General features: G+C 39.4%; 1 protein-coding gene across 1 annotated transcript in view; it reads left to right on the top strand.

Annotated features, from left to right (window-relative positions):
* CFAP47 (cilia and flagella associated protein 47) overlaps nt 1-12,082 on the top strand; it is a 230,371-nt gene that overhangs the window by 115,194 nt on the left and 103,095 nt on the right. The window contains exons 47-50 of the mRNA XM_063304691.1: nt 1,385-1,575; nt 4,704-4,847; nt 7,970-8,143; nt 10,658-10,769. Of these exons, the coding sequence (XP_063160761.1) occupies nt 1,385-1,575; nt 4,704-4,847; nt 7,970-8,143; nt 10,658-10,769 (621 nt within the window). The remainder of the gene's footprint in view (nt 1-1,384; nt 1,576-4,703; nt 4,848-7,969; nt 8,144-10,657; nt 10,770-12,082) is intronic.

Raw genomic sequence — 12,082 nt, 5'->3', positions numbered from 1 at the left:
GGGTCTGTTAAAAATCTGCACTTTTAGGGCTTTCCTAAATTACAACAGACTCAAGGCCGTGTGGACTTCTGGCTATTGGACAAGCACAGTCACAAACAAGGCATATCTCTGAGGCCCCAAAAGATGACATAACTTTAATGATGGGACATGGAGCATGCTCTAAGTTAAGAGCAATGGTGCAGGAACCCAAACTTGGTTTTTTCCCAATAGATTGTGATGCTGAGGCAGAAAATGCTAATTTTTCCTGTTGGTGACTTATGCAGTATAATAATTCTGTATCTGATTCATATAATAAATATAAAAATGGCTCTTATAGTATCTTTATATTTGTCTTCTGGGGGGAAAGGATGGAAATACATAGTTGTTTTAAGGAGATGCATCTTTTCCCCCAGTGAACAAATTTAATATTATTTGCTTACACCACCATCAACAGGTTTTTTCCAACACAGATTTTCCATAGCACATTAATTTGACTGAATTGTTAAAAATTTTCCTATAATGTAATTCTGCTATCTTCATGTTATATTACATCATTTAAAGTGGAGTTCACAAGTTATTAGATTTTTATGATATGTGAGGCCACTTTCACAAAAGGTTTTTTAAGTCACTGTTTATATTTTTGTAACTGCACAATTGTACATTGACCTACACCATGCTGAGATCTTAAATTTTTCATGATCTTAATTATGATTAGCAATCCCATTAATGTATACCCCTGTTAAGCAAACTTTTCAGTCCCAAAGCCATATAAATTGCTTGCTGCATCTTGGCAGCTTCATATATACATTCTACCTCTACTGTAGCACTCTTATAAACTCCAGAACTTAATTACTGCAACCATATCATTCATGATTCGCTCTTCTTCCCAGCTATTGTGGTTCCTATCAATGGATCACCACTGTCATTTTTGAAGCAGGAATCCAGTGATATATTTCCCACTGATCAGGTCATTGTGCTGATCATCGATTGGTATAATTGAATGCAGGGAAATTGGTAAACTGTGCTTTGTGCAAGCCAGCTCTTTTTGTGGTCAAATGTTGATTAAGGCTGCAGCTTGCTAATTCATGCCGTAAACAATATTATTGTACTAGCCTCAGGCTACAACAAATAGCTTTATAGCTATAAACATAAATGATGATTGGAAGAGAGCAGCAAAATCTATTAAGACTGACTCCTATTGCTAATTTCAGTTGTCTTCTGCATATTTGAATTGTGAAATTGACTAAATTAATTTCCAGTCAAATTCTGGTCCTATTTTCATATAGTTGCAATATTCTAGCGAGATGCATAAAGTGCACTTTTCCAATTAGCTTCTGAAAAGTTTCATGTATCCCAGCAATGTTGTTTAAGTATGGAATTTAAAAGCACTTTTTTGCTTCCACAGAAGATGCAGTTGAACTTCCTCTAAAGTTTACGCCCCTGTATGCTGGTCGATATCCTTGCCATATCCTTCTGGAATCTAAGTATGACATCCGCCTCTTTAAGATAGAATGCGTGGTGAACACTGATACTGCTGAGGCTGAACTAGAGTTTTTAACTCCAGCACATCAAGCAGTGACGCAAGACATCCCAATAGTATGTCTTTTTTACTTTATGAAAGTTAAATAAGGCTAATGTTAAATAAATTAAAATGTTGTTGTTTATTCATTCAGTCCCTTCCAACTCTTCGTGACTTCATGGATCAGTCCACGCCAGAGCTTCCTGTCGGTTGTCGCCACCCCCAGCTCCCCCCAGGGTTGAAACCGTCACCTCTAGAATATCATCCATCCACCTTGCCCTTGGTCGGCCCCTCTTCCTTTTGCCTTCCACTCTCCCTAGCATCAGCTTCTTCTCCCGGGTATCCTGTCTTCTCATTATGTGGCCAAAGTATTTCAGTTTTGCCTTTAATATCATTCCCTCAAGTGAGCAGTCTGGCTTTATTTCCTGGAGGATGGACTGGTTTGATCTTCTTGCAGTCCAAGGCACTCTCAGAATTTTCCTCCAACACCACAGTTCAAAAGCATCGATCTTCCTTCTCTCAGCCTTCCTTATGGTCCATCTCTTGCAGCCATATGTTACTACTGGGAATATCATTGCTTTAACTATGCAGACCTTTGTTGTCAGTGTGATGTCTCTGCTCTTAACTATTTTATCAAGATTTCTCATTGCTCTCCTCCCAAGAATTAAACATCTTTAGTGTTTTCCTTCTTTGGTATGGGGATATAAGTTGATTTTTTCCAATCTGATGGCCATTCTTGTGTTTTCCAAATTTGCTGGCATATGGCATGCATCACCTTGACAGCATCATCTTGCAAGATTTTAAACAGTTCAGCTGAGATACCATCGTCTCCTGCTGCCTTGCTTTTTGCAATGCTTCTTAAGACCCATTCAACCTCACTCTTCAGGATGTCTGGCTCTAGCTCACTGACCACACTGTGTTATCCTTCCTATACAGGTCTTCCGTATATTCGTGCCACCTTTTCTTGATCTCTTCTTCTTCTGTTAGGTCCTTGCCATCTTTGTTTTTGATCATACCCATTTTGGCCTGGAATTTACCTCCGATGTTTCTAATTTTCTGGAAGAGGTCTCTTGTCCTTCCTATTCTATTGTCTTCTTCCACTTCCGCGCATTGCTTGTTTAAAAATAATTCCTTATCTCTTCTGGCTAACCTCTGGAATTTTGCATTTAATTGGGCATATCTCCCCCTATCACTGTTGCCTTTTGCTTTCCTTCTTTCTTGGGCTACTTCTAGTGTCTCAGCAGACAGCCATTTTGCCTTCTTGGTTTTCTCTTTCTTTGGGATGTATTTTGTTGCCGCCTCCTGAACAATGTTGCGAACTTCTGTCCATAGTTCTTCCGGGGCCCTATCTACTAAGTCCAGTCCCTTAAATCGATTCTTCACCTCCACTGCATATTCCTTAGGAATATTAGTGAGCTCATATCTAGCTGATCTGTGGGTCTTCCCTAATCTCTTTAGTCTGATCCTAAATTGTGCGAGAAGAAGTTCGTGATCTGAACTACAGTCAGCTCCAGATCTTGTTTTTACCGACTGTACAGATGTCCACCACCTTTGGCTACAAAGGATGTAGTCAATCTGGTTTCGGTTTTGTCCATCTGGTGAAGTCCATGTCTAAAGCCATCTCTTAGGTTGCTGGAATAGTTTGTTATGCAGAGTGAGTTGTCTTGGAAAAATTCTATCAGCCTATGTCCCACTTCATTTTGTTCTCAGAGGCCATGCTTACCTGTAATTCCAGGTGTCATTTGACTGCCCACCTTAGCATTCCAGCCTCCTGTAATGAAAACAACATCTATTTTTGGCGTATTGTCCAATAGGTGCTGCAGATCCTCATAGAACTGCTGTACTTCAGCTTCTTCAGCATCTGTGGTTGGGGCATATATTTCGATCACTGTGATGTTAGATGGCTTGCCCTGAATTTGAATTGAGATCATTCTATCATTTTTTTGATTGTATCTGAGCACCGCTTTAGCCACTTTACTATTAATTAGGACGGCTACTCCATTTCTTCTGTCATCTTCTTGTCCACAGTAGTAGATCTGGTGGTCATCTGATGTGAAGTGGCCCATTCCCATCCATTTCAGTTCACTGATGCCCAAAATGCCTATCTTTAATCTTGACATCTCACCGATAACCACATCCAATTTGCCCTGGCTCGTAGATCTTAATTCCAGGTTTCAGTGGTGTGTTGATCCTTAGAATGGTGATTCGCCATTCACTGCCAGCACCATCAGCCACTAGCCTTCCTTTTGGCTTTGAGCTAGCTGCATCATCACATCTGGGGCTAGTTGAACGTATCCTCTGTTCCTCCCCAGTATCATTCTGACCATCTTCCAACCTGGGAGTCTCATCTTCCGATGGTATACCGACATATCTCTGGTTGTACTGACCCATTTAGTTTTCACGGCAAGAATATTGGGGTGGGTTGCCATTACCTTCCCCAGGGATTGCATTTAGTCTGACCTCTCTGTCATGACCTTCCCGTCTTGGGTGGCCCTTCACTGTTTAGATCATGGCATCATTGAGGTGCTCAAGCTCCAGCACCACGACAAGGTAACGATCCTTTGCTGGAGAAATTAAAATATTACTAGGGTCAGAATGCTATCTTGGAAAAAAAACCAAGCAAACTAAAATACAATTATGTATAAAATTTGAATGCTTTTTCCTATGATTAGTTAATATTTATTTAAGAAAATAGGTTCATGTTTATTGTAGCAGAAGGAGAAAACAAAAGACTTCTATCCATTAACTTTCTGTTATTGCATTCAAGACATAGTCTGTATGATTTGAACTAAATTATGAAATCATTGTAGCAATATAATTACAGTATAGCTCACTCTAGTATAGGTTTATTCAAACTATATGTTTTCTATGAGACTTCCAGTTTAAAACTTTAATTCTCATTCATGTTGTTTCTAACCACATTTAAACACATCTAACTACATTATTTTACAGTATATCAACTCCTCTCCCTTCCCTCCCTTCTGTCAATATAATATTGTAACATTTTTCAGAGTTTCTTTTGTTACTGATACTGTACCAATTAAAACAATAACTTAGCAGTTTATGTAAAAATAAAAATATCCCAAATCATACTATCTTGTTACTGCATATTGAATTGAGATCCTTCCTCCCATTCTGTGCTGCCTTTTAGCAGTTCTTATATTTCTTGTGCCAATATAAAATAATGACTGCTTTCCTGTTTCAGACTAATAAGAGTCAACAAGATTGGAAGCTTAAAGCAGATTTAAACGGATATAATTTTTATGGTCCTCCTCTTATGTATGTAGCCCCAGGTGAAACAACTCTGTATACCCTCATGTTCAAGCCTACTGCTGAATGTGTAACTGTGGTAAGAAATTAACTATCACTTGTGTGTGTGTGTTTTTTTCTGAATGGTCCTCTGTCATGATACTCATTTGCACTTACAACAAGGGTGTTTTAATCATATGTGTATCACATGGAAATAGTGACTGTAAAACAGACTAAAGTAGTGTGCAATTTGTAAATACATATAAGCATGCATAAAATAATACTTAAACTCAGAGCTTATAAAATGTTTTCTGTAGCCATATCTATTTTAGTTTTATCTTTTAATCATTCACTAAATTATTAAAACTTTGATCACATTAACACAGAGAGATAATCCAGAAATTCAGGAATCAACGTTAGCAATGACAGCTATGTGCTGATATTAGCACATATATTCATACACATTGAGCCTCCTATGCACAGGCGCAGCTAAAATAACCAGAAATTCAGAGCTTACTGTATTATCTGAGCTGTGGCTCTTGCATCTGTTGTGTCCCTTATGCTACAATTCAGTTTTGGCTCTTGTGAGCTGTGGAACAGCAGTATATATGTAGTTTATGCTTTCTCTGTGCTATACTGTAGTAGCATTGATCAAATAATGTTATAGGCCATGCTTATATAATATTATTATTTATTTGTTTTATGCTTAATTATATGTTTAAGTTAAGGCGCTCAGAATATGAGATATGTTGTATATAAAGGATTCAATTAGATGACACCTAAGTTCACAGAATTCTTTGATTCTGTGATTGTAGTAGTTGTCAGAGCTCAGCTAGATCAGAATTGCAGGAAGTTGTTTTGCCTTTTTCCAGTGTTTGCTGCCATAATATTTAGACAGCTTCTTATAAGAATATAAGAATGATACTTATGCCCGGTCCCTGAAGTTATGGCTGTTGCAGTGCCCCTGTGGTCATGTGATCAAAATTTGGGTGCTTGGCAGCCTGCCCACACTTATGACTGCAGAGGCACTTCAACTCCCCCCACCTGCCTATCTCCCCACGTCTGTACCCTTTTGGCCCCCTGCACTCCATGGCCCCTGCTGCCCTGTGCTCTGCTGCCCCCAGTTGACCTTCGCTGTCTTTTTGCTCCCACTGCTGACCAAGTATGCCCAGCCTGGCCCTTTGCAAGGCAGCTGCTGGCTGCTTGAGACTTTCTTCCCAAGATCATGTGCAGCAGTTTCCTCATAAGACCTGGGGAAGATGGCCTCATGTGGCCAGCAGCTGACTTGCAAAGGGCCAGGCCAAGCATGCTTGGTCAACAGCAGGAGCAAGAAGATGGTGAAGTAGCTGGAGCAGTGGAGTGCAGGGTGGCTGGGCTGGAGCAGCTGAGTCTTCTCAGGGCGGCTGCAGCTTCATGCTGTGCTACTGTACCAGGCTGGAGTGACTGTGGCTACATGTCACACTGCTGGGCCTGGCTGGGGCAGCTGCAGCTTCCTGGGGCAGCTGCAGCCTTGCACTGCGCCACACCATGCTGCTGGGCTAGGCTGTGGCTTTGTGGGGTGGCTGTGGCTTTGTACTGTGCTGAGTCAGCAGCTTCTTGCAGCCCAGAGCCATGGTGCACCAAGAAGCCCCTGAGCTGCAGTGTGGCAAACAGCCCCAAAGCCACACAATTCTGGGGCTGCTTGCCACCCCACAAGGCAGGGTGCAAGGCAGCCAGAGGGACAGAGATGGGGGAAAATAGGCAGTTGAGGGGAGTTGAAGGGGAGGCAGTCCCTTACCTTGGAAGAAATGAGGCTAGGGCTGGGAGGGACCAAGCGAGGAATGGCTTGGATTGGGGTGGGTCCTCGGCTAATGACCAGTGGAATTTCATTTACGATGGCAACAGGAAGTTCTGGGATTGCCGTCACTAAATGATGTGGTCACGTGATGTTGATCTTTATGATTTCATTGCTTAGCGACTGACACGCTGGTCCAAATTGCTGTTGTAATTTGAGGACTACATGTAGTGCACCAGTTGCACCCATTTCTGGACCGTGAGGCTCTGCTCACAGTCACTCATTCCTTGGTCACCTCCCAAATGGACTACTGCAATGCACTTTATTTGGGGATGCCCTTGAAGAGCATCTGGAAGCTACAGCTAGTGCAGAATGCAGTGGGTTCAGGCAGTTAAGTGTATTCCTCAATCAACTCATGTTACACCTCTGCTCCACAAATTGCATTGGTTATCAGTATGCCAGGTTCAATTCAGGATGCTGGTAATGACCTGTAAAGCCCTTCATGGCATGGGGCCAGGTTATTTGAGGGACCACCTCTCCTCAGTTATGTCCCAACAAGTCATCAGGAGAGCATGCTTGGGGTCCCATCCATGGAATGACATCTGGCGGGACCCAGGAAGTGAGACTTTCCTTTCATCATGCCTGGCCTTTGGAGCATCATCCCCCAGAGATTAGATTGGCCCCAACCCTATTGACTTTTTGCAAGGGCTTAAATATGTGGTTTTGTCATCAGGCTTGGGGATCCAGATGCATGGTAGAGCCCATGCAGTGGCTGTGCTAATTGCTGTTGGTTGTTTTTGTACCTCAGCTGCTGATTTTACTTGTATGGTTTTTATATAGTTTTTAATTCTTGTTATTTGCTTAGAGCCATGAATTTGAGATGGGCAGACATATACATTGAAATAAATAAATAAAAATAAGGCTTGGCTGCTCTTGAAAATACTAAGCGAGGTCACTCTTGGGTGAAGGACTACTGGGAAATTCTAGGTCTGTAGGCTAGATTGTATAGAATGTTTTAAAAAACATTCTGGGAAGAAGACAGTGGTAAGCCACTTCCACAAGTTGTAAGAAAAGTATGGATGTGTCTGTAATAATAAGAATGTTGGTGGGTATATGCGTAATGTAAGGGGAAAAGATCGGAATGCATCAGTGAGAATATAGTTTCCTCTCTCACTTTCAAATAACTCTCCTTTCTGAATTTAGGTCCCCCTAAATCCAAATGGCTCCTCCCCTGATGGCCTTCTGAAAGGCCTTGAAAGCCTGATTATTCTCCTGGGTAGGGTAGATGGACTCCTGTTTTAGATTTGTGTGTTGTTTAGATTGCCATCTTGTAACTTTCTTGTAATTTGTTCTGGATTAATTTTTATTGTATTCTTATTTACTTGTTTTGTTTTTGCAAAAAATGTTTTTGCCCTGATAATAAATGTTCATTTCTTTCATTATCATAGGGGAAGCTTACTTTACAAAATGAAGCGGATGGTACAGATCATGTCTTTGTCTTGAAAGGGATTGCAACAAAACCATTGGCTCTGGATCATATTAAGATAGATTGTCAAGTTAGACAAATTACACGGAAGGTCATAATGGTGCCAAATTTTACCAAGAATGAATTGATATATAAGGTAAGTATGTCAGCTTGAATGAGATTGTATAATTGTTTTACAGAATTATCACTCTAATAAATATACAGTGAAACCTCAGTGATAAAAGTCTCTTTTATCAGACTTTGGATGCAGTGGACCAAATTGCTCTACAGGCATTCCCCTGAAATAATAGACAAGTCTATTGCTTGTGATATAGTCTAGATGAAGCAGGTAAATTTACACTGACTTTACATCATTCAAGATGATTTATATCATGATGTCATTTTACAAATGATGCAAATCACATCATTTGTGGTGACCTGTGCAATGATGTCATTACACAAATGATATAAAGCACCATCAATGATGTAATATGTGATGTAATGAGCTGTCAAAATTAAGAGGTATTCCCCTTACCCAACTGGTTTGAAGTTCCTTGTATCTTTCTTATTAGTTAGACCATTTCCCATCTTGTCATCCTGAATATTCTTAGTGCAGTAAAGTAACAGAAACAAAATTTAACATTTCCCCCTCTTTTCATAACATTTTCTCAAAATCAAAAGATCTGCCTTCAAAACCTAAAATGAGAGATGCTTAAATTGTGTGTTTTTGTGTTTATTTTTAATACTTTTACTATTTAATGCTAGAGTCAGTTTGGTGTAGTGGTTTAAGCAGGCTAGAAACCAGGAGACTGTGAGTTCCAATCCCAACCTAGACACAAAACTAGCTGGGCGACCTCGGGCTGGTCACTCTCTGTAAGCCCTAGGAAGCAGGCAAAGGTAAACCACTTCAGGAATCTTGCCAAGAAAACTGCAGGGACTTGTCCGGGCAGTTGGCAGGAGTCAACACTTACTTGAAGGTATGTGTGTGCGCACACATGCACCAAAAACAACAAATTTAAAAATCTCTATTCAATGCATCTTTAATAAAATATGCTTATATTCTTCCAACCTCCCAACTAGTGAGCAGTTTCAATATACCTACCCTCTATGAACCCACAGAATTCTCAGTGAGATATAATTTCATGTATTTTGAAGGGGCTAGTATGTTGCAAAGATTAAATAATTGCAGGGCATAGCAACCAGTTTTAGAATGGTTGGTACATGAGCATATTTGTCCTTTTCATCTGCTGTTGATAGCATCTACCTACGTTTATCAATCTGGTATGTGACACGGAGTTCAGTCCTTGGAATCAGATGCCCCAGAACCTTAAATTCAGTTGCCTTCAGGTTGTCTTCTTACCAGTTCTAGTCTATATTTATATTTTTGCCTGCAGTTCTACTCAAATAGCTGACCTTAAGGATTTTGTTAGCTCTGAAGAAAAGTATCAAGCCAAGACTTATTTCCTGCACAATGATTTAAGCAGTGGGGGAAAAAAAAACTGTCAGATCTCAGCACAATAGTACTTTAAGTGCATCAGAAGTGGTTTGTCTGAATTTGCCATGCTGCTGGATTAATAAGAGCATTTTATACATTATGTTGATGATTTGTGGGATAACTTGTTTTGTTAGTACAAGGTATGCTTATTGCAGTAACAAAGGCAAGCATCAGTGGCAACTTCTTTTTTTAGTTTAATTTCCTTTCGTTTTTAACCAGAAGGGGTAGGAAAATAATCCTGCTCTTACCTGTTTTGGTAGTAATCCGTATAGTAAAGGACATAATTTGGGTGGCCACCAGCTAACTGTTGCTCAGTCATCTTCCCTGCCCCCCCAGGGCCTCTGGAATGATTTTATGATGCTTTACCACATCATTCTGTGGAAATTTGTTCAAAGGATACATGCTGTTTCTTGCATTTCTCTCTTCCACTCATACTATGTATTTATCTTTCCAAATTATTTCAGTCTCCCTCCCCGCTATTCATAATTTTATTTTACTAATGTAGAGGAATGGTCACTTCATGGCATCTTATCCATGTTGCTGTCATAGCAGCTATGCTACAGCAGGGCTCCTCAGCCTTTATGGCCAGCAAGCATATTATGAATTTTGAAGCATGGTGTAGAAAGGAGGCAGTGCAAGCCAATTCTGAAAAACCTGTCAAGAAAACTGCAGGGACTTGTCTAGGCAGTCTCTGAGAATCGGACACAATTGCACCCCGGTGTGTGTGTGTGTAGTTTACAACATGCACATTTGTAAGTCTACTCAACAAGTATGAGTATGTTGAGTATTTCTTGCTTTTTAAACTTACTGTATGATTTTAAACTTTAGAAAAAGGTCTTGATCTTGCAACTCTCACTCTGTCAGAAGTTTTTCAAGTTATTATACATGAACCTGTTACATTTGAAATAGCACCCCAGAAATCATTTCCTTCATACAAGTCAATTAAACCTGACCGGGCTGCAAAATCCAGATGACCACTAGATGGGAGCAAAGTGATCAAAGTGATAGCAGCAACAAACTAACTTTGCAATGCGGATATATGCAGTTTTGTAGTGAAGACCTGGTAGTGCTAATTAAGCATGGTAGAAAAATACTGGCATTTGAACTCATTTTAAGAGCTAGATTTTCTACATTATTTGCAGTGAAGTTGTGATTTTTTTTCTCTTGTCATATTAGGTATCTTCAGATCTTCCGATAGTGAGTGGTGAAATGACTTTGAAGGTAGAACCTGGTGATACAGCTGCCTATATTCTGAATATATCTCCATGGAAACGTGGGAAATTTAATGGTATGTTTTAATTTTAACATTACAACTATAGGATAATAGCAGATGATTAACAAGGAATGCTAACCACTTATGAAATTACCTGATCTCTAACCTGTTTTATTTTTCAGAGAACCAATCAGAAAAGCTTTTCTCTCTTCCTCTTGTAAAGCCCATAAAATATACTTTAACCGTAGGGTAATTCTAATCTAGAACATATGTTTCCCAGAGTTTAGGAAAACTATTTCTCATTTCTTTTATCCAGCTCATTATCTATTCTGGCCTGTTGCTTTCATCATATTGAACTTGGTTTGTGTCACTTATGTCTATTGTGATTCGATTACTGCCCAAGGGAATCGCTCATTTTCATGAGAGGACTGCATTCATAGTCAGAATGTTCTCTGCCACATTTGTCACAGCAGTTCTCAGTGCTAAAGAGAGTAATCATTTTTTGAATAAAGTAGCAACCTTCTTGACGGGTAGCAATGTCTGTAGAAAAAGCCATTACTTGTCTCCTGGGGTTCTCATGATTTTCTTACCATTAATGTCAGTTATTTTGAACAAAACTGACTATCCTTATCAAAATATATCTACCCTTTTAAAGTTATTTCCCAATGCTTCATCATACTTAAAATGTTGACTGACTTTCTCAAAAGAAGGAAATCCTTAGTTTACTGTTCATGTATTTACCCAATTCTGCAAATGGGAAATAAAATTTTTCAAAAATGTTGTAATTGGGCTTATAGTCTCAGTCATATGCTTGAACATTTTTGAAATACGATTTTTTTCCATGTGAAAATAAAAATATTTTTTGTTTATTTGGGCTTGGGGTGGGAGGGGCACCAGTTCATCTTGGGGGTGGCTAGTATTATAGATCTCTCCCCAACAAACAAGATCTGTGCTGCTTGGATTTTATATTTTATATTTATTTATTTTTTACTGATTTATTTATATTGTAATTTATATGTTTTAATTGTGATTTTATTGTAAACCGCCCAGAGTCCCCTTTTCAGAAGAGATGGGCAGTGATAGAAATTTGAAAAATAAATAAACAAATAAATAAAATAACTGGGTATACCAGTTGCCTTGGATATGTACTCATTTTACTTTCCAAATTTCATTTTCCCTGTTTTTCTCTCCTGGTCTAATATGCTTTACATCCACCACACATGTTTGCTACATATGTTTCTCCACCTTATGTATACTAGTTTCCTCACTCTTCTACCCTTCTCTTTGCCTTCCTCACTAATATAATATATGGCATATTATTCTACTAATAGATTGTTTCTAGTCTTTAGTATATTCTCTGAAGGACTCTCATAAGGTGCTGCCTAGTT

Source organism: Candoia aspera, chromosome 5 (genome assembly GCF_035149785.1).
Source record: "Candoia aspera isolate rCanAsp1 chromosome 5, rCanAsp1.hap2, whole genome shotgun sequence".
In the NCBI taxonomy this organism is placed as follows: domain Eukaryota; kingdom Metazoa; phylum Chordata; class Lepidosauria; order Squamata; family Boidae; genus Candoia; species Candoia aspera.
The sequence above is the reverse complement of the archived record's forward strand: the minus strand, read 5'-3'. Positions and strand labels throughout refer to the sequence as shown.